Here is a 24,162-nt window from a genome sequence, read left to right as displayed (position 1 = left end):
GAACAGTAGATTATTCACCAGAATCTGCTGAGCTGAACCTAAACTCTCGCGCGCTTCACTGTAAAATATAGTAAAATAAAGTGGAAGCTGCGGAGAGACTGAGACAGAGAGAAAACATGAGAGAGTGAGAAAGGGTTAGAGCAAGACACAAAAAGCATGCGAGAGAGAAAGCTCAAGACATACTGAGAGAGAGCAAGAGACATTTGCAGAGAAAGAGAGAAAGAGAGAGCAAAAGCAAGAAACAAAAAAAAAAAACGAAAGAGTGTAAGACTGCAAGTGATACTGGAAAAGGGAATGTCAGAGAGAGTGAGAGCAAGAGCACAAGATAAAATGTGAAACAGAACCATTGGGAGATAGTGCGAGAAGACGCAAAAGACATAAGAATAGTAAGAAAAAGGACGCGAGAGTCAGAAGCAAGAGACAGAGAGTGTGCATGAGCAAAAAAGTGAGACAGTGCAATAGATAGTGACAGAAAGGATGTGAGAATAAGCGAGCGTAAGTGAGAATGCTGGAGAGTGAGAGACTGTAAGATAAAGAAAGATCTGTTTGTATTTTGATTACACAGTTGCCAAACAGATCAAATCATACATCATAATACTATTACTATTTTTACTATTTGGTATCACTGCGACGCAAATCCATCACTGACTTCACTTAAGAAGATTCTTTTTGTTATGAGCAACAACATACAGGTTCAATCTAATGACACTGATGCTACTATGTGTATGCTTATATAACACTGTATATATATATATATATATATATATATATATATATATATATATATATATATATATATATATATATATATATATATATATATATAAACTGTATGTGAAAGTATAAGCAATGCCCTTATTAGGGTGTGTGTGTTTACATGTGCAGCATAACAACCAGAAAACCAGAATAATCTCCACCATCCAGACCTCCACAAACACCATCATACACACACACCATCATACACACACACCATCACACACACACACAATCACACACACACACAATCACACACGCACTTTACTTTCAACATCTTAAACACACACAGGACTTTAAGCCCCACAATGCCATTTCCATTCAGTGTATCCATAGCAACCCAAATGTCCAACTCTACATGCCTGCACCCTCTCTCACTCTTCTCCCTCTATTTTTTTTCTTCCTCTTCCTTTTTTCATCCTCCTCTTTTCTTTCCATCCTTCATCATCATTGTTGTCATCACTTTCTTCTTCTCCTTAATCATCATCATCATTGCCATCCACCTATTCTTCTTCATCATCCTCCTCTTTCTTTTTTTTCATCTTCATCATCATCCACCTCTTCTTTTTCTTTTCCTGCATCATCCTACTCCTCTTCTTTTTCATTATAATCAGTCGTCTAATTCTTTTTCTTTCATTTCCGTCTCCATCATCATTCTCATCCACATCTTCTTTTTCTCCTTAATCATCCTCCACCTCTTCTTTTTCTTCTTCTCTTTCATCATCATCATCATCATCATATTTTCCTTCATCATGGTCATCTACCTCTTCCTCTTTTTCTCCATTATCCTCATCCTCTTCTTTTTCTTCTCCCTTATCACAATCATTGTGATAAAGAAATGCTACAACCAGTGACAGGCCGGTGGTCTCTGGCCATAGAAGTTTATAGCATTTTTCTGGTACACATTTCAAACCTTATATATATGTAATCAATGTTAGTATGCTGGCTATTGTTGAACTGTTTAGCCTTACTCACAAGAAAGCACATTACAAGTTATACAGGTATGGATGTTCCCAAGCTACATTTTCAATTTCATCTCTCTTTGTCTCTGTTTCTCTCTCTTAGCCTCTTAGAAACTGTATAAACCCACAACACAAACAGCTCAGGAACACACAGCAAATGAGAGAAAACATTTAGGAAATAATCGCCTGAAGGAGCTCGGATTAACGGCCAATAACGGGAGATCATTTCACTCCGAGGTAAAAATAAGAGAGAAAACACAGGCAGGAACGAGCCAAATCACACACAAATTGCCTGGCAAGATTAAATTAATCTCATGAGGGAAAAATATTAGATTTATTGCCTCGATTAAAGCTATTTACAATGACGACTCGTTAAAAGACCTTTTTTTTCATTGAAATGTTGAAAAGAATGTCCCAGAAATACTGCCTGAAGTCATAGAGCTCATTAGTGAACACTAATCAGGCCTCACAGTCACGAGATTCTTATCAAACTCAGACTACATCATCTATTATATATACATCCACACTGTGTGTTTTAGTGAACGCTTCAATATGTGGAGTAAAAACATAACACACAGTGATGAGGCAAAACAATATGACCACATGCTTAATATACTGTCTGTCGTCCATGCATCATCAAAACAGCTCTAACTGATTGAAAGATGGACATCATACGATCCTATTTCTGGACAGATGTCACTCTAGATAAAGACAATAAATCATGTCTTTCACCTTACTTGTCATTGCAACAATATGGCAGATTTTTCCAATCAGCTTTAACATTAACACCACTTGCCGAAAATTGTGTCATAAATCTGATTTTATACTGTAGCTTCAGGTATGGATTCTACAAAACTTCTAAAGGTGTCCTGTGGTATCTGGTACCAAGACTTTATCAGCAGATCCTATAAAACTGTACATTGTGAGGTAGGCCTAACGTGGATTTATCCTGTGAAATGTTTCTCATGGCACATGTCAGTCTAATTGTGTTTGATAATGACCCCTGCTGAAAAATCAGTTGAAGATTAGCTTGTTTGTATGGTATATATGCTGGTCTTTGATGGTCCAAATGGTTGAACAGCTCATTCAAAAAAAAAAAAAAAAAAAAAGAAATACTATAAAATGGTACACTAACTAGTTAACCAGCTCTTGATTAGCACAGTTTATGTTACATTTAATTCAGTTCATGCTGGTCAGATTCCCCAGCATGGTCAAGCTTGGTCACACTAGTGGTCTAGGTCTTTTTTTTTTTCAACAAGGACAAACGAGTAAGTATTAGCATTAAATGTTACAGGTTATTAGTTTGTGCTGCTGGGCAACAATATCAGTGTGAAAACAGTTAAATGAGAACACTGAGGAAATGCTCTTATATGCTCTGATTCTTATTCACTCTCGTTTTTTTTTTCTCTCTCTCTCTCTCATATTCCTCTCACTCTCCTCTCTTTCTCGCTCCCTCCCTGCGCTCCATTCATAGCCGTGTTGTGTCCGTAGCAGCCCGCTGTTCCTGATTGAATTAGAGTCATGAATAAGAATGCGTCTCTCTTAGAGCATCCAGCAGAGAGCTATTGACATGTCCAAGCCCAGCGCGCTCCGTTCTGCTCCAGCCTCGAGGGGGTCCAGCTAGCATCACAACAGCACACAGCGGGCTAAAGGCTAACTCGCAATCGCTAGCTCCGCCTCACAATCCCACATTTACATTTCTGAGGTAAATCTAAAGAGCAAACAGTCCCTAAAGGAGGCATGGAGCTAACTAGAAATGACACGGTGTGTGCACACTTCACAAATGATCTAAATATCTCACCGAAAATGACATTTGAAGCTCTAAACGCTCGGCGTAGGTGTTTATGCTAACACTTTACATAACAGCTAAATTAGTGAGTCAGATTGAAATATCACAAACAAGCCACTGCTTGATTACTCATTAATATCAGAGATTTTTAAAGGTTAGGCGATAAAAGGATATTTTATGAACTCTAATTAGTCTTTCTTATCTTGTTTTCCCTCAGAAATAAACAAAGCAGTCAGGCGTTTCGGAACATGCCAAGCTAGCAAATCACCTAACAAGGACACGGCCCATTTGTTCACACTTTTCCAGAACGACTTCCAAAAAGTGCAGATGGTGGAATATGATACAAAAGGTTGCCAGAAAATCTGCAAGGATTTATCACCTAAAAACAGTCAAAAAAGAAGCAGGTACACAGACATGTCAACAGAAAAGTCATAGGATGGCAATATGTAATTTAATCAGGGGATGACTTGGGAATTACGCACAAGAGGTTTTATCTTGTAAGTAAGGTATACACAAAAAGGAGAAGACTAATAAGACTAGATAGAATTACGCATGCAAACAAACAAATAAATCTGGCAGATAACACATCCCTATTCAGTGCAAGAGACTCCAGCATTCTTTAGCGTTCATGGGACTCAAACGTAACAGGACACAATAAACGCTATAAATAACTGTATTTTCTAGTCATGTGCCCAGTGATGTCTATATAGAACCTGCTTTTGTTGGAGTAACTGTCCAGTTCTACTGTCCAGGAAATACTTTCGACTAGATTTTGAAACATTAATGCAGCTGAATGCAATTAAGTTCGCAGCAATGATCCCCACCACTACATATCATCCTATACCTACCAACAAGAGGATTAGTTAGGTCAGTGTGTTTAAAGATCAGGATGTTTAATCATGTCCAACTCCCCAAATAATCATTCAATAAAGTATTGAATGAAGCACCATCACTCCAGAGAACACACTTTTACTGCTTTACTGTGGTCTCAATGATGCTAGGGGGCTACTTTAAACCCTTCCAGCCTAGCACATTCCTGGCATTAGGCATGGTGCCAACAGATTCCTATTTATCTGCTCCAGAGAGTGCGTTTGCTCGCAAGTCACCGCCTGATGAAGATGTACTGTATATATCCGAGTGCAAGCGCACCCAGCTGGCACATGTTACACAGCTGGATCTGAGCACTAACAGCATGCTAGCCTGCTCCTGAGTGCTGCTATACATGAGCACACACAAAAGCAAAGCGTGACCCAGAGAGAGACAGAGAGAAAGAGAGAGAGAGAGAGAGAGATTGAACCACATGGCTCTCCTGCTAGCTCTCTGAGGGGCCCATCTGGAGAAAAATACACATGGGGGACGAAAAAACAACAAAAAAAACTTCACAATGCTAAAACCTGAGACAGCTTGGCAGCTACAGACAAGAAGAACAGGTGAGAGCGAGGGATAGGCAGCGAGAAGATGGAGGAGGAGTGTTGGAAAGTGAGAGGAGAGAAAGAGAGAGAGGGAGATGTTCAGATTGGAAAGCTTCCCAGACAAACAGCTTGAGTCACTGTTTGACTGTGACGAGGGCACCTGGTGAGGGTACACACACACACACACACACACACACACACACAAATACCACAGTGACACACGCAGATCTTGTAAACACCAGCAGGTTCTTTCTGCCCCCAACTGTGGTGATTGTGACAGCGCCCCCCTGTGGAGGAGGTACGAGGGTGGGAGCTGCTGGGCCACAAACAGTGACGCACCGTCCACGCCAGCACTGGTGGGCCGGAGTCATGTGACGCCAGTGGTGAGAGCAGAGAAATTCTCAACCATTATAGGCGGACATATATACACACACATTAGTCATATATTTAGTACCACCTGCTTAATACTGACTAAGTCCTGAAACTTCCAGCTCACTCAGAGAAATGCACAGCAACAACGCTTGGACTCTGGCTGCTGATGACAAGCAGAATGACCTAGCATTCTAACCAGTGATCCTCAGATAAGAGTAGTGGTGCCCTAGTCTGCTGGACCACCCGGGGCCCACACGAAGCCCATTACTGTTAGTGGATCAGATTTTTTTAAATCAAAATCTGTGTTCACACAGCAAGTAAAACTTTGATCAGATTTTTTTTTTGTCATTTGCACTACAAATACGATGTGTGCCAATGTAAACGTAAGTAAATACACTGAATATGACATTTCAGTGTAACAAAAAAAAAAAAAAAAAAAAAAATCCACACTAGTGATACACTTAGAAGACAAACAATAACAATAACAATTAATAGAATGGAATTCAATTAGAACATTGTCACTACAACTGTCATTATAATTGGAGGAAAGTGCCAGTGTTTAAAATCTTAGCTATTTAATCAACTTTTCTGTATAAGTTACGCAATCCCTCGCTGATGTTGCCGTTTTACATGGTATGTGATGAAGAGATGGAACACAGTAATGTGTCTGTGTGTGTGTGTGTGTGTGTGTGAGATTCAGGCTGTTGCTGCAAGTTGGTACAGTGTGGTACAGACTTAATGAGCTCCAATTAGGGGGAGTTCTGCTTTTATAAATCATCCAAACTTAGCTTTACTCCAGTATCCTCCCAACTCTACTATCTTCCATTTACATTTAGACAGAGAGGAAGGGAGAGAGAGAGAAAAAGAGAGGGATAGAGAGAGAAAGAGAGAGAGGGAGAGAATCACAGAGAATGATAGATGCAGATGTATTGCATACACTACCCCCCTGTGCCAATAAGAACAAATTGAGCAGGACGATCTATAAAAGCTAGAGACCAAGAAAGAGAGAGAGAGAGAGAAACAGAAAGAGTTTGGTGTGTGTGTGTGTGTGAAAGAGAAAGTGTGTGAGGAAGAGCGTCATCTCCCTTTCACCACCTGCTCTGACTCAACGAGCTCTTTCATTCCTCAGCAACAACACACACACACACACACACACACACACACACACGTTTGTCACAGACGTAATACACTCAATTTTAAAAATGGTGCACACCAAAGCTATCAACAGTTTTTTTTTTCATTTGGTTCAAAATTGCATTAACACTCAAGGAAAATATTGTTAGATGAGTGTGTGTGTGTGTGTGTGTGTGTGTGTGTGTGTGTGTAAATTGTACTTAAGCTGCAGTAATAATAACAATAATGACATCTGTCTCTCTCTGGATCTCTCTCTCTCTGTCTCTCAACTGTTTTTTAAAACATTTGAAAAAAACTCCTAAAACCATTAACTCGACTGTGTGTTTTCAGGGTTGAAGCTTTATCTTCTAAACGTGTGTGATTTGACCCCAAGTTAACTGGAACAGGAACACAGTCAGTGCCTTGGTGATTGCAGTCGAGCTGACTAACTAGGTCTGAATAAGCTTAAAAAATGGCAGCGTAACTAGGCTAACTAGGATAACTAGTTAATTAGTTAGCTAACAGCCATTCTGGCACTCCAACACCATCACTCAACTACAGTCTCTCAGACATGATTATGCTCTTGGACTCAATATCAGAGTGTCTATGTCTGTGTCTGTGTCCGAGTACTGCTTTCTAAGGTGTGTGTGTACGTGTGTGTGTGTGTGTGTGTGTGTGTAATTGTTTCAATACTGGCAGGTCGGACTCGAGTCATGTTCAAACGCTGATCTGTGTGATTGATGCTGGAGAGAGTGTGTCCAGTTTGGAGGTCAGACGCTGTAACTCAGTATAATTACCTCAGATCAATGAGAGGCTAAATCTCATCACACACATACACACACACACACACACACACACACACACAGCTGGCACAAGAACACATTCCAGACACAAACTCCACACTCTGAAACAGACATATGTTGGAATGTGTGCGTGTATGTGTGTGTGTGCGTGTATGTGTGTGTGAGAGAGAGAGTGTGTGAGTGTATATAATCTATACACTCACAAATATATAATCACAATACTGTTATATATAACAAAACTATGCTACCTCTCAGCATCTGTATTACTGAAAAAAGAATACAATACTTCTACATAAACAAATACCAGAAATTATGAATTTATTGATGTCAGTTTAACAGAATTTGATGACCAATATTCTTCCCTGCAGGTTTACCTATTTATTTAATTAGCGCCACCATGTGGAGTAATAAAGCAACCTTAGCAAGATAAATTGGTGTCAGAGGAATTTTTTTTAGAGGAAATTTTAGAACTTTGTGTACAAAAACTGATCCAGAGTTGAGATTGGTCAGCATATTAAGACTCTTAGATAGACTGTGATAAGCATATTAGTAATTAAAAACTACTTTTATTGTCAGGCCAAATTTCACCTACACAGTTAGGAAACACTCACACATATGCGCTAATGCATGCTCCCTGAAATTACAAAGTGACAGCAAGAAAAAAAAAAGAAAAACCCGTGAGAATGTAAAACACTCTGTACTGCTCTCAGACTGACTACTCCTTCAAACAGCACAGCCTGTCGTGTGTGTGTGTGTGTGTGTGTGTTATCGTTTCATGCTGGAGGTGATGTATGGCTTTGATATCATGTGTAATTACTGCTACTGCAAGACCTGCCTGTGAGAGAGAGAGAGAGAGAGGGAGAAAGAGAGAGCAGAAAAAAGAGACAGAGAGTAAGAACGGAAAGCGAGGAAAGAAAAGATGAGGGGAAGCGAATGAGAAAGATAGTAAGAGAGAAACAAGAAAATGGGTGAGTGAGAAAGAAAGAGAAAAACAGAGATAAAGCAAGGAAAGAATAGAGAGAGAAAAGGTTAAGAGAAAGATAAGAGGACAAGAGAGAAAAAAAAGTGAAAGAAAGAATCATTTCTATAGAAATCTCTTGATTTCTATCATTCTCTTTAAGTGGCACACTCAAGCATGACAACACCAGCTGAGGGAGGAGACGAGTAAACGAAGTGATATTGTTTTTGAATCAGCGAATGAGTAAAAGAGTGAACGAGTGCAGGAGTGAATGAGTGCCAGAGACATTCCAAGGAATGACAGAACGTTCCTAAATAAAAGCACCATGAGCCTCTTCCACGACCCCAAAGCACTGATACGACCACAAACTGATTTTACTGCAGTCTGGAAACTATTCCCCATCTATCCATCGATAGGCAGCACACACACACACACACACACACACACACACACACACACACACACACACACTGAGTCCTCAGCTGTGAGGAATCATCCCATGACATTTCAAACAGCTGGAGGGAGACACAGGCCAAACTGGCCCAACAGCCCTTAATCATCATCCATCACCATCATCCTCATCTCCATCTCCATCATGATCTGGTGCTCATCATCTCACATGGTCACTGCACTCACTGACCAGACTCAGCCAGCAGAGGCAGGTCCTGACACAGTCAGTCCAATACCACAATACCAACAATACACTCACACTATTATATGAGCTTAATCAGGTTACACAGGTCTATAGGTGGATCAACTGAAACACTCACATGCAGATCTCACAGATTAGTGCAGCATGATCTAGAAAAATGGCAAAAGTCATGCGAGGTGATGTAAGTTCCTGCTCCATGACTTTCATTTATTTCCATCAGCATCTCACCTGATTCACCATCATTAAGCACTAGTTCACCAAACCAGGTGATGATATTGTGATATGGACTCTGCAGATGTTTTAATGAACCCAGTGTTACACAGATTGTAGTGCTAATAGTGGTGAAAATAACCAGGTGGCTACTTTTGAGTCAATGCTGAAGGTCAGTTGATGCCATGGTGTGTGTCACCATCCATTTAAATAAAAAGATTTGTCTGTTATTTTGTTTGATTGCTTTTCTTTTCTATTTTTACTGTGCAGAGCAGAGCCGTGTGTGTGTAGAATCTCAGTACTAAAGTTGTCCAGTTGGAGTGTAAAATCATTATCGACAGGTCGCGATTCTCAGAGTTGCTGAGGGCCTTCACTCCATATAAGCACCAGCCTTTGATATTAGCACCTCCAGTTAGCCATGTGATGTTGGCCTTGTGAGCATGTGGGTGTGTGGGTGTGTGGGTGTTTTGTACGTGCGCTGCCAGACGAGCCGAGACAACTTAAGCAAAGCCAGTGAATGGACAGGTGGCTCGGGGCCGGAAAAAAAGGACAGCACAATTCCCACGGGAGGAGAATTCCACGCTAGGAAGAGCACCGCTTCCGAACACAGTTATCGGATAGCATGGGAGGAGGAGGAGGGGTAAGTATGTGTGTGTGTGTGTTGAGATTCCGCTGCCCAGCATTCCATGTCACCTCCCGTTCACATCCCACTCATGTTTCACTGGAGCACAGCTAGCCAAGCTAACAAATTATCCCATATGGAAATGAAAAAGATTAGGAAAACCAACAGGATCCAGTTAAATAGATAAATGCCAATAAATAAATAAATGAATGAATGAAACTAGTTCACACAACTTCCCTCCCCTTTCTCCCAATGTACAATGTAGTCAGTTAGCAAAGATACCCACACACTCACCCCAGTCTCTTAAATGTGATATTTATTGCATTTCTTTTTTTTTTGCTGCATCGATGTGAGAATTCTGTGCTGATATCTGATATTACACATGTACACATCTACCAATGCCAATATACACATATATAAATTATAGACATCCCTGACATTACTTTATAACTTTAGAACTAATTAAATTAAATACAAATTGGTCCTTTTCCAGAATACAATATATTTGTCAGCAAGTATCAGGTATCAGTGTGAAATATTCGACCTATCTGATGTAATTGAATAAAAAAATAAACAGACGTCAAAAAGAATTCTGACTTTAATGTTGTACAGATATTGTTAAATTTGAGCTAAAAATGAAAATCAAGTAAGGATCTAACTAAACCCCAAACAGATGTTGATGTCAAAATTACTCATCCAGATGTTGCCCCAACCCTGGAAAGATGTAGCAGTTTAGATAATTGAAAATTGAGCTGTTGTCAAAACCCATTATTAAGCAGATGTTGAATATATAAGATAAATAAAATTTGTATGACGTCAAAATCCAGCATTTTAACTGAAAATGAAAATCAAGGTGCCTCAAGACTGCAGATGTTATGTATATGCTGAATTCTGCTTCGAAATGAAAGTCACATATAAACATTGCATTGATTTCAAGTTTTAAAGTTAAAGAGATTTTGAATTTCATCGGAAATTCCAACATTAGACAGACAATGGATTTTGGCTACATAACATCACAAATTAAAACGAAGAACGAATCAACATCTAACAGCACTGGCATTTTATGTTGTGTGGATGTTAACATTATGAAGTTTAGCAGACCTTTAGTTCGAGCACCATACCTTACACTTGGAAAACACAAGATTTCAATGGGGAAAAAATCGTGAATACTATTAATGTTATGGAATTAGTAATGTGTTAGGAACGGAAGGACGCCACATTGTTTGATGGACATGAAAATTTTCAACCTACAGAGGGTTGAGTTCAATTCTAAAACTCAAAATTCCAATGTCAGGGTATGCTCTTTATAAGATGATGGATGTGCTCCCATTTCTGGATCAGGGCATCACTGAGCCCCAGCAAAGTCCAAAGTCCAACCTGGCGGACTGAAACATACTGTCTCAGAGGTGTTCTAGCGCATTTTGTTCAGGTGAGCGGGGAGGCCAGTGAATGGTATCAATTCATTCATCCTCTAAGAGCTGCCTGTATGCTTTTTCATCATAAAGGTAGGGCATTGCTGTGCACCTGAAGGAACCCAGAACCCACTGCCCCACAGTAGGGTCTGACAATAGGTCCAAGGATTTCATATTGATACCTAATAGCAGTAATCAGCATTCAGCTACAGACTATCAGCATAAACTCTTTTTTTTTTAATACCAGGTGTCTAATATAATATAGATTATTTATGGCCACATAGCACAGCTTGTTTCCATTTGACGTAGTTTCCACTACAGCGGCTGAACATGAGGCTTCTGTGTTCGTTATGTAAAGCATGCTCTCAGCGCGAGATCAGCAGTAAACAGGATAGAAATAAACGGACCAGGGAAAAGAGGAAGGGAAAAAAAAGAAACAGAAAGAACAATGGTTTAAAGGATGTCAAAGCTGACATGCGTGTCTGTAGGCGAGTGTGTACGCGCCGCTTTATGAGTGTAAGTGTGTGTTTGTGTGTGTTTGTTTGAGCTCTGAAGCCAGATAATGTCTGACAGAGTATCCCTCTTCAGCTTTACACTGGTGTAAACCTCTACTTTAGAAGCCCCCTGGAGTTTCCTTCTGACACCTCTTTTCTTTCGCTCCCTCTTTCTTTCTGCGTGTGCGCGCGTGTGTGTGTATGTGCGCGTTTGATTCTGTTCTTGCCTTTCCTCTAATAGGCTTACAGAGTAAGAGGGATCCTAGCAACAGCTGTGGCAGGCGCTGGAGTCCAGAGGCGCGCTCTCGCTTTCATGCTAATGCTAATGAAGGCAACACCGCGGGATTTCCCCCCCAAAAAATATACCCCAATACATTCGTCTCAACTCCACTCTGCTACACTCACTGTACACACACACACACACACACACACACACACACACATGCGTGCTCTGGGCACAGTTTATTCACATGGAAATCTTTACTTGTGAAACATCCATCAGATTTGTCTTGGAATCCAATTCAGATTGTTGTTTTATTCTTTAGGAAACTATTCAAATCATCACTATAAACTCATATTAGAAAATGATTAAGTGATTAACAGAAACCCACACTTCGCTGTAATTCATTAGGACATCGATTCTTTAGGAGAAGCATAAAGCTCTCAAAATGATTCATCAAATCAAGGAATCTCAAATTTTGATTATGATCTTTTCTGAAGTTGTTCAGTTCCCCCACAAGCCAATTAAATTCTATTAGAAATCTTAAAAAAATTACTAAAGTAATTTATTTCAGAAATGATATGATACATCATAAAAACTCAAATTCAACCATGGATGAGTTTAACTACAGATATTAAGCATTCAGTGAATTTTGTAGTTCTAAATTTCATATTGGTACAGCTTGATTGGGTCTCCGAAATTATTCAGTGGATCAGGAAATCTCACATTTTGGGTCTGGAGCGGCTGGTTGTTAATGGTTTTAAACTAGCCTGACCCAGACTCCACCCACACCAACACACACACACACGTTGGGTCTGGAATGGCTGGTTGTTAATGCTGTTTGTTTGTTTGTTTGTTTTGGTGCATTGTTTTGTTGCTAAGCGTCAGGTTTGATTCTTTCAGAGGTCTTAAGCTGCAGAGCAGGCAGCAGTAGAGCAGTGAGCTACAAAAAGCCTCAATTATCAACCCACACACACACACACACACACACACACACACACTATTGACCCAGCATTCATTTTAGCAGTTTAAGTCAAATGTGACACAAAATGCACTCTGAAACACATTCAGGTGTGTGAGAGCTTAGTATGTCTGCATTAGATGATGTATGAGGGTGTGTGAAGGGGTACGCTTTACATGTGTGAGTATAAAGTGGGCATGAGTGTGTGGGAGACAGTGTGTAAGTAATATGTGAACGAAAGTTTGTGCTTGTGTGTGTGTGTGTGTGTGTGTGTGTACGGATAAAAGATTTGTGTGGGTGGCGTGTGAGACTGCAGTGTGCTGAGCATTAGAATGAGTGTGCATATCTAAAACAGTGTGTGTGAAAGAGAGAAAGAGAGAGAGAGAGAGAGAGAGAGAGAGAGAGAGAGAGAGAGAGATAGTAGGAGAAAATGATGAACTGAGAAGGTGATGGAGACAGATTGAATACACAAAAAGAAATACATAAAGAGAAAAAGATGATCGAGATACAGAGAAAAACAAAGATTGAAATAGAAGGACAGATAAAAAGAAAGAGAGGGAAAAGAATAAAAAAGAATAGAGAGAAAGAGCTTGAGAGCAAGATTGAGAAAGAAAGACAGGAAAAAGAAAGAGGGAAAGAAAGAGAGATAGAAAGAGAAAAAGAAAGAAAGAAAGAAAGATAGATAGATAGATAGATAGATAGATAGATAGATAGATAGATAGATAGATAGATAGATAGATAGATAGATAGATAGATAAACGTGAGGGAAAAGAATGATTAATAGATATTGAGAAAGGGATAAAGTGATAGACTGACAGAGAAAGACAGACAGTGTAAGTAAGACAGAATAACAAAAAGAGACAAAGAAAGACTAATATAGAAAGTGACTAAGAGAAAGAGAGAGAGTGTGATAGATATAATACTGAGAGAGATAAAGAAAGAGAAAGAGATGGAAAAGAAATAGAGTGAATGAAGAGATAAAGGATAAAAAATGGGGAGAGTAAGACAGAGAAAGAAAGACAGGAACATGAAAGAGCAACAGAGAAAGAGTGACACTAATTTTTAGAAAGAACGAGAGGAAGACAAAGACAGATTAATAGAGAAAGAAATAGATAGAGATAAAGTGAAAGAGGAATAGAAAGAGAAATAAAGAGAGAAAAACAGAGGTGATCTAGAAAGAGTGATAGAGAGAGATAGAGTGACAGAGAGAGATAAAAAGAGAGAGATAAAGAAGGGGGACTGAGAGATAGAAACTGACAGTGAGATAGCATGATAAATACATAAGTGCAGAGTGTGTGTGTGTGTGTGTGTGTGTGGTGTTTATAAATGCATGTGTGCTGGCAGCCTCCTGAGTTGTGCTCATTTTAAATCCAGGGATTTTTTGCAGCAGCGGCCAAAAGAAAAGCTTAAACGCTGAATAGGCTAATAAAAGCCTAGCGGAGGCTAATCTGCCGTGGCTAGTGCACAGTGGTCCTGAAACAGCTCGCAGTTCTAACACTGAGCTTTAAACCCAGGATCATTCAGCACTCTGAAAGGCATTAGGCAAACCACAAACGCCAGTTGGCAGTAAACAATACGCTCTGATATTTCGCTAGACAACACGCTGATTGTTAGCGGAACTGAGCGCACACACCGTCAGGCTGTCACAGCGACACGACATGCTAGTCACAGGAGCGCCAACTCAGCCTGGAGCTGTGGAAAAGTGCTGCTGCAGCAGCTCACAAAAAAAACAAACAAATGAAAACAACAATATACACATACATTGGACAATTTATTGGAAACTCTTTAGAGGCTGCAGGCTGTCTGATAAAACCTACCTTAGCTATACACTACATGTTCAAATATTTGTGGATGCCCCTTTTAGTAAATACAGCTTGTTATGTCCCTGTATTGAAACCATGTCTCTGCTACAGATGTGTAGCTCTGTGCAATGGTGGTGCTCCATCTAATGCTGGGGATGAATGAGGTGTGGTGGTAAACATCCAACATCCTGATCTCATAAATGCTGACCCTGACTACAACCAAATCCTCACAGCAATGCTAAAAAAAGAGAATCTAGAAGCAAGACTTCTCTGGACAGTAGAAACAGTTTACTCCAACCAAAACAGGGTTAACTGTTTTCTGAAGAAACACTGAATAAATAATCTGTCCCAATACTTTTGTCCATATTCTTATTTGCAGTACTTTATCAGCTATTGTTGCATGTTCATAAATTTCTCTGGGTTGGCAAAGCTGCTCAGAACAATGTGTCCCGTGAGGAAACATCTGACCTACAGTTGTATCTGATCTTTATCTTTTAATTAGGCTACTCACCAATGTTCTCGAGTGCAGCAGAAAACAGCCTACACAACCTAACCCATGCTTCTGGTCAGTGCTAAAATACAAAAAGCTAAAAATAACAATCTAAACCATTACACACACATACACAGACTTCTAATTTAGCCACAAACATCTGTTATTTCTCATTAACCAAGAGTTCTATTCAGAAGGTCACAGACACCAGGTTAGTGTATGTAGAGTGAGTTGCAAAAGCCTGGAAAAGGAGCCACCACACCCATTAATGTGGGAATGGTTTGGGGTAGCGTTGGGTAATGTAGGAACAGAGTACAGACAGCACTAGGTTTTGTGAGGAAAAAACAGTGTGGGGATAGGTAGGAGCTGTGTTGGGTAATCTGAGGATTGGGCAGGACTGTTTTGGGAAATGTAGAACATAGGCAGGGAACAGTGTCGGGTACTGTGGGGATGAGATGGTGCTGAACATGGGGATGGGGACACTTAGCCAACAGTGTTCAGAAACATGACTATGTGACAGTGTTTGACAATGTGGAAAATGAGTGGATACAGCATTGGGTAATTGGGGATAGGAGAGTGTTGGGTCATTGTGGTGCTGGTTAATATGGAGGTGGGGAACGGACAGCTTTGGGTAATCAGGGACGGGATTGTGTTAGGTAATGTGGGTATGTAGATGGAACTGTGTTTGGTAATGTAAGGATGGGAATAGAAAGGGGAACAGTATTTAGTAATGTGGGGATGGAATACTAATAGACATGAGTAAAAGAGAACTTGAGGCATTTAATGGGGGGGATAGGAATGGGGAGGACAGTGTTGGGTAATGTGGGAATGTGAATTCTGTTCCAATCCCAGGTAAAATGTGATTGGGAAAGAACTTCACCTATAAGCATATAGAGATTTTCAGACTAAGTATCATCAAAGAAAAAGCATCACATTCTTTATTCTACATTTATGTTCTGAGGTCAGTTCTTAGCATACAATGAACATTATAGTCACTTCTTCTTGATAACCCCTTCTTTACCTTTGCAGCTCCCATGCAGAAACTGCAGCTGCTGCTTGAATCTGTGCTAAAACATCCTGGAAATATTCCAGCACAGTGTTTTATGTGAAACACTATGCCCTGTCATTTCCTCCACAACTCCAAACCCCCTGTAATCATCTCACTCAAATCCTCCTCACTGAGGAGTTATCGCTCAAACACTGTCATATATGCTCTTCAGAAAATAACAACAAACTCAGGGTCCAAACAAGAATGAGTGTGAGTGCGAGTTTCAGTGTGGGGGTCTCACCTCTGGCTCATGATCTTGTAGGCGTCGGGCAGGTAGCAGCGCGTGTTCTCCATCTGCGCGGGGTCTGCGTCGCAGATTTTGTCGTCTGTCCGGCCGTAGTTTGCACTCTCGATCATAATGACATCAGTGCCAGGGCAGCGCAACTCGATTGGATAGCTCTCGCAGGACAGCTCCCTGCGCACCACAGCCATCGGCACCGGGGCACGGCTAAACGCTGCACAAAACACACAAACAGAAAACGCATATTAACCACTAGTACAAAACAAGTACACTAAGCACTTTACTTCCATCCATCGCTTTATCCATCTGTGTTATCCACATTGTCATGGGAAGGGTTGCAGGTGGTTCAGTGTCTACATGGAATAATTAGATGTAATGCAGAAATACCTTCTGGACAGGACTTGATCATTGGACTTGACACTGTAGCTTACATAAAGTATATGGTATCCACAGTTAGTTTCCCATCCAAGTACAAATACAGCTTATTCAAATATATAAATACTAATACTAACTTGCCAGATGCTTGCCAGATGCACATTAACATCTTCAACATGAACAAGTAGTCAGTTACCATGTTCTCACTTTAATGCTTAGTTGTGCAATGTGGCACATCATGTTTATGTGTACAAGCTTTAAACCTCAGTGCTAGCAGCTTTAATGTAATGTAGATTAGGCTGGACTCACAGTAATAAGTGTCCACCAAATTCAGAACATCACCTCTTCCACTCATAAACATTAATGCAGTATGGATTGAAAGTTGTGAGATTCTGCACTTTCAACAGAATTTCTCCACCTGACTGAGTGAGTTAGGAGAGAGAAATACTTACATCAACTTACAACACTTCTAAGACTCTGCTCAATATACCACCAAACAGCACTACAGCAGCAGTGCCAGGGCAACGCAATCGATTCAGGTCAGGAGAAAAGCAAAGGCATTTCAGCATATCAGCAAGTCATTTCTTTTCCTTCCAGCAGATCTGCCAGTTGTAATGGGGCCGGATTTACAGCCGTCTCCGTTCGGTCCAGGTGGGATTTTCCGACAGGTTTGTGAAACGCGAAAGCGTCCTGCAGGGCAGAGCGCAGCCAGAGATGAGATCAGACAGTGAGATCAGAGGCGAGTGTTTAACAGGCCCTGAATAATCACACCTGCTCAGGAACATCAGCGCCGCTTTGGTCCGGAATAAGAGGAGCTGCAGCAGGACTGCTTACCCTTTCACTGCACGCTGTGAAAACAAAGCTTTCTTCCTAAAGAACTACTGATCACGCAAATCCTCAGATCATTAGCGTCTTAAAGAGCCGAGAGCGTTATATGTGAATGTGCGTACATACAGTCAGGTCCATACGTTGTAAGATAGAACATTTTTTCTTGCATCTGTACACCATTTTAACATGAGTAATGTATTTACTTTTTTTTTACTGCATTTGTCTTCACTGTATGGGTCAAAAAGTATTGTAAAGCTGCACAGTTGGGTTGAGATTAAGTGACTGCATTTTGCCTGATCTACACCCCTAAAAATAAGCTCTTGGTTTGCTTTTGTGATAGGTTTAAGGCTTTATGTTCATCCTACTAATACAGTAGACCATCAGTCTATCAGTCATATCATCGATAAACACCAATAAGTCAATTCTATTGGCAGTCATACATGCCTTAGCTACAGTATCTATGCTTGTACCCTTTCTGTAACTTAACAACAATCATTAATGGTACTACTGAACTATTAAAAGATCTGTTGTTTTATAACATACTGCTATATTAATAATGCACCGGAATCCACTGCTTATATAATGTTGCATACAATCTTTGCAAACAAATAAAACACTGTAGAGCACTGCTGTCCACTTTAGTGTGGGCGATAAAAACTGATATACATATAAATAACTACATTTTCAGAAATAAATGGCTACGTGTGAAGAGCTTCTAAATTAAAGTGAGCAATCCATCCTCAGAGAGAAAGACTGGTGCTCAGTAACGGACACCTGACAGCTCAGTGCAGTAATTATTGCTGTAGGAGAGAAGAACCTTTGAATTTCTTTCTCTTAGTCTTTCTCTTTGCCTCTCATTCTCTCAGTGTCCTCCGGAAACGTACTCCAAAAAAGCCTGAGCTGATAACACTCCGCCATATCTGTAAGCAGTTTCATTCTGCAGGATGTGTGAGTCAGATTTGTGCTTTAAATTCCCCACAGGACTGTACTCTTCTGTCTGACTGAGACTTATCTGATCCATCAGCCCAGCCACTTTTTACTCAAACTGAATACAAAAATAGCACGGCTAGCTTTTAGCACAGCAAGGACTGCGGTTCTGAAATTAACATAACCATTCGCATATCTTTCAGAATTCTGCAGAGAACGTCATCCTGCCTTTCTCCTAACATCCCACTGGAGACCCATTTAGGGTCTGTGTCCAAAATAGACCTTTGTTTGTGTAGTAATGCACAATGTCACTGCATAGTTTGTCAGCTATTTTACTATTAAGGATCATATATGCTTAACATTACATCCGGAAATACCTGTGTAATACCTGTTTTTTTTTTACATTATATTCAAGTGTTTGAACATGGTGTGACTAGTGATATAATACTTTATGCCAGTGTGAAACCAGACCAAACAGAGGGAGAAAACGCTCCAACTAAACAAACTTATCAACTGGTTCAGACCAGGGAAACGAAATACAGGTGTGAAAATGCCCTTATTCTTCCTGGTCAGGAAAGCAGTGGGTTCAGAGCCTAAAAACATTGGGCGCAAGGCAGGAATACCCCTTTGGACAAAGCACCAGTCCATTACAGGGTATCATACACCAGTAACTCACACCTCTTGGGCAATTTAGCATTGCTAATTCACCAACCATAGTATACTTGTGAGCCAGGAAGAAAACAGATGGATGAAGCAGTGTCTTTTGGATATTCCTGTCTTGTGCACAGTGTTTTCATGTAGGCCCAACAACCCTTACTAAAAAATAACCAAAAAAATAAGATAAATGAAAGAGTTCCAGAGTGGTTCTGAAGGCTCTACATATTTCCTATAATCCACTCGGAATTAGCAGCCAACCCTACAGGTCACTACATCAGCTGAATATTCCCTAAAGTGCACTCCAAGACTTGTTACTACGGAACTGTTACCATGGAACTGATGGAGGAACGCTACTTTAAATGCTGGCTGCTGATCCCCTGAAAATGAAACCTATCAGTCTGCCTCAACTCTCTGGAGGAACACCATAAAAGGCTCCTTAAAATCAGCATCGGTGACAGATTTAATAGCGTCTGGGCCTGGCTGTGGTAATCAGGATGTGATTATATGGGTTTGATGATCTTGTGTGCTGAAATCTACAGTTCTTTGAGTCATTAAAACTCAAAGCAGCTCCAATTTAAACCCCCTCCCCCCTCCAGCACCCCCTGACCAACAGTGACATTTAAAAGTCATCATTAATACAATCTCATGGGCCACACACATGCACACACACACGCACACACATGCCACCCAGAGGGCTTGGCCTTCATAATCTCACAATGAAATTATGAGAAATATGTCAAAATAAAGGGGTCAGAATCTACCAAGATGATACCATGAAGCCAAAGCACTGCCAGTCTTAATTAAAGTCTTTTTTTTTTACCGTGTTAGTATATGTCTCTGCTTATCTTAAGCACGATTTATCTTATCACCTTCCTGAAAATAAACTTTTTTTTTTCCCCTCATAAAGGCTTAATGACCTCATGTCACTGTGGATCAGTGTGAAGCTATAGTATTTTTATTTTGTTTATTCATTTATTAATTAAGTAATATGTTTCCATAGTTTTACTACCCTGCTGAAAAAGGCGGTTGACCAGTTTGGACTGACCTGGTTGAACAGCATGACTGAACATGTCCTGAATCATATTTACAGTAACATAAACTATGCTGGTCAAGAGCTGGTTTACCAACTAGCAAACCACCATAGGTTATGTTTTGACCAAAATTTTATCAATATTAGAATTTAAACAAACAGCTGAACACCATACTACAGCCTCACTGAGCGCTACAGAAACCCTGTCCCTCTCCTGTATTTCTTTATTTACGTTATTAAACTCAGTTAAACTAAACTTTAACCACATTTCAAAACACAAACAGCTAACAACACCTTACTACAGCCTCACTGAGCTCTACAGAAACTCTGTCCCTCTCCTGTATTTCTTTATTTATGTTATAAAACTCGGCTAAACTAAACTTTAACCACATTTCAACACACAAACAGCTTTACAAACAAATCTAGTTAGCTAGCTAGCTAGCTAACATGGTTACTAAGCAACCAAACACTACAGCTGCCACTACAGCTAGCGTCCAACAACAGAGCCTTTTACAACGTTTAATTACAATAGCAACACCGACATATAAATATTATTAATATAGTATACACAATTTACCTCATTAAAGATGCTTTAAAGTGTCACACACGATGTTTAACTGGTATGTACAAGCCCTTCCTAGCCCCACCCACTACTCGCAAATGAACCAATCAGCTTCCACCAGCTAAAAAGATATCTTATTCACAAATAATTAGTGAATTAAAGTGTCTGGACACAAATAAAGAGTAGTACAAATTAAAAAGAACATTTTAAGAATTTCCTCTAAATCTTTATTTAGGTTAAAAAAAACAGGGAAATTCAGGGCTACAATATCTATATTTTATATTAAATGTAGAAGGGTCCAAATTTAAATTGATTAAGAATTGTGAAGAGGACACGGCCCCTTAGATTTAATTGTGGGCTTATTTTTGCTTAGAAAGCTACGCCTTTTAATCCGTCCACTCCAGCTCTTACATCCAACGTGTGAGAGGAGAGACCTGCTTTGATTAAAATGTCTCCACCCACAGGAGCTGAAGAGGAACACCTGAATCAACTTAAGGAGCTGATAACCAATTAAGCCAGCAGGTGAATTCCTGGTTTAGAGAAGCTGGCTAACATACAGAAACCCCGAGAGGGTTTGAGATTGGTTTGTGGGACAGCCCTCTGTGATTGTGCCTAATTACCACAAACACACACACACAAACACACACACACACAGCAAATGAAAGCTCTTATATTAAACTCCATCTACCTGACTGACCCAGCCAGACCAAACCCCCAACACATTAACAACTTACTGTGGCAGGTGAACTGGGACTCCTGCAGCTAATAAAACTCAATGCGCTGTTTACAACCAGATGGAGTGACAGCGGGGAGAGCCAATCACACGTTAGTACAAAACGGCAGAGCCAATTAATGAGTTTGTAGGCGGGCTCAAGAGAAACAGGCTTCAGCTCAAATAGCTGTTTTTTGCTTGGTCCTAATGCCTGACCCGTCTCTAATGAATAAAGTCTGTACACTCTCATCTCATTCACTCTAATTATAAAAAAACGATTATTATAAAAATACATTTTTAGTTGTCACTAAGTTTTACTACATTGTTTCCCTTTATTATAGTCTGCTACACTGATTAAAAAACAGTTGACACAGTTTGAATACACGGTTTCCATTTATTAGTCTGTTAAATTGATTAAATAAAGTATTCTTATGTTTTAATTGTCAGAGTTTTTAATACACTGTTTCCATCTATTATAGTCTGCTACACTGTCTCATTCACCCTAATTAAAAAAATAAAACTTTTATTATATATATTTTTTAAGTTGTCACTCAGTTTTAATACACTGTTTTCATTTATTATAGTCTGCTACACTTTCATTTACCTGATTAAAAAAATATTATAAAATATTTTTTAGTTGTCACTCAGATTTAATACACTGCCTCTATTTAATATAATCGGCTACACTTTCTCATTTATCCTGATTAAAAATGATTATTATAAAAATATTTCCTTTAGTTGTCACTCAGTTTTATTATACTGAATTCACGCATTTGCTAACCTATAATGTATCAATAATTAATCTAATTAAGGCTATATATTATTAAATGTTATATTGTTAATAAATATACATTACTGGTTAAAAGTTTTAGAACAGAATTTTGAGTTGTCCAGTATTGCTGGATATGCTGTATTTTTTATTTCTTAAGCTTAAAAAAATGACTTTATTACTTCACTTCACCTTTCAGACTTTTAATTCTTCTCTTCACTGCTGAAACTGAGCTTTAGTATTCCTTAGAACATTTTGAAGGTGTAGGAAACAGTATTTCTTTATAGGAAGAAAGACTTTTAATATTTACTGTGTTATCTGTGTTTCTTTGTCTTTTTATAATTATTATGGTGAAAGTGTGAATGTGCTGTGTTTTTTGTTAATATACTCATAATATACAATATTCAAATTATTTTTTTCAGTTTTTAATTAATTTGTTTGCCTTAAAGGCCCTGGTAGTTTACTGTAAAGTTAAGTACATTAGATTGTGTATCATTTCTGATTTTTGACTGGGAAACTAATTTAAAATTAAAGGGAAAAATTGAGCTCTACTAACTTTTGGCCAGCACTGTAAAATAATAATATAACTTTTTATGTCATGCATAATTATGTTTTTTTATTTACACACACACACACACACACATATATATATATATATATATATATATATATATATATATATATATATATATATATATATATATATATATATATATATATAATAAAATGAAACTCTACTCATGTTCTTGGTTTTGACTCAAAGTTAATGTGTCCCAGTCTCGGTCTTGACTGGACTTTGGATCAGTTTTTATTGCAACATTTGCATACGGTTCAAAATATATTTTTCCTTCCTTCCTCACCACCCCACATATCAGCCAAACACTTATTATATTTTTTGCACTTTTCATATTACATACTGTTTTCTGTTTAACTTTAAAGGACCACTATGTAACTAATTTTCAGTAGTAAATGATAAAATGATCAGGATGTATTTTAGATATTAAAGAAACATGCTAAGTAAAAACACTGGCACCTCTTGTCAGCAGGGCTTCAGTACGTTCCTGTTTTAAATGTGCAGGCCGTCCCGGGGTTTTGTGTTTGTTCTGTCCTCTGACTCCTCCTGCTGCTCGTTCCTAAACACTAACCCCACCCCCGAGGTTGCCAGCACGTAACACTAAAACTACAGCGATCGGTGCTGCAGGAGCTTAGCTAGCAGAGATGGTTCGGTTAAACCTACACAGCTGCTACACAGCCTAAAAAAGCCTCAGCATGTTTCAAAAAAGCTCAGTGACCGAAGAAGGAATATAACAAGAGTGAATATTGGCAGTTTGTTCGAACGGTGGAGACTTAGAGCTCAAAAAGACTACAAGACCGACCCAGAGCTGCTACTTTTCTCCTGAACAGGTAAGCTAACTGGCTAGCTAATTCAGTCAGGTACTTTATCACAACCACTAAATGTGCTTACTAGGGACTATAGCTGTCTCTGGAGCTGATAGAAGAGAAGTTTAGAATTGCTGTAAATTGCTAAATTTGGCAACCCGAGTAACTTTTGTGGCTGGGGAGGGGTGGGTGGAGCAGACTACACTCTGTGGTGTTTTCAAATTGCTGTAGCCATTTCACACGCTCGTTCTCAGGTCCTACATAATGCACCTTTAAGTTTAGGCTGTAAACATACTTTAGTTTGGCTATTTGCATTTAATGTTTCCCTTTAGATAAAGGCTGCAGGTCTAGCGGTTCATTGACATAAGAAATTGTGGTAAACTGACATACTAATGATGATGTCCCACTGCTTGCATGTAATCACTTATGCTTATGGACGGGGGAGTGGATGGATTTTTTTCACCTTTTTCTGAGTAATTGACTGTCCAGTTTTACATGTTAAGCAATAGACTGTAAAGCTGTCAAATGAAACATTTATTCATTCTAATGAAATGGGGAAAATTGTGGAAAAAGATAAAACGTCAGTGTGGTTATAGTTGGAATTCTCT

The 24,162-nt window shown here is 39.3% G+C and overlaps 1 protein-coding gene across 32 annotated transcripts in view; it reads right to left on the bottom strand.

The window, feature by feature from the left end:
- LOC103047288 (adhesion G protein-coupled receptor L3) overlaps positions 1-24,162 on the bottom strand; it is a 365,140-nt gene that overhangs the window by 168,752 nt on the left and 172,226 nt on the right. For 30 of the 32 annotated variants that reach the window (XM_049472032.1, XM_049472031.1, XM_049472044.1 and 27 more), the window contains one exon: positions 16,315-16,528. In XM_049472032.1, the coding sequence (XP_049327989.1) occupies positions 16,315-16,528 (214 nt within the window). Of the gene's footprint in view, positions 1-16,314; positions 16,529-20,708; positions 20,775-21,427; positions 21,505-24,162 lie in introns of those variants that run through there. The other 2 variants (XM_049472042.1, XM_049472041.1) reach the window with 2 other exon arrangements.

The sequence above is a fragment of the Astyanax mexicanus genome, chromosome 25 (assembly GCF_023375975.1).
Source record: "Astyanax mexicanus isolate ESR-SI-001 chromosome 25, AstMex3_surface, whole genome shotgun sequence".
Taxonomy (NCBI): domain Eukaryota; kingdom Metazoa; phylum Chordata; class Actinopteri; order Characiformes; family Acestrorhamphidae; genus Astyanax; species Astyanax mexicanus.
This window is presented reverse-complemented; position numbering and strand designations above follow the sequence as displayed.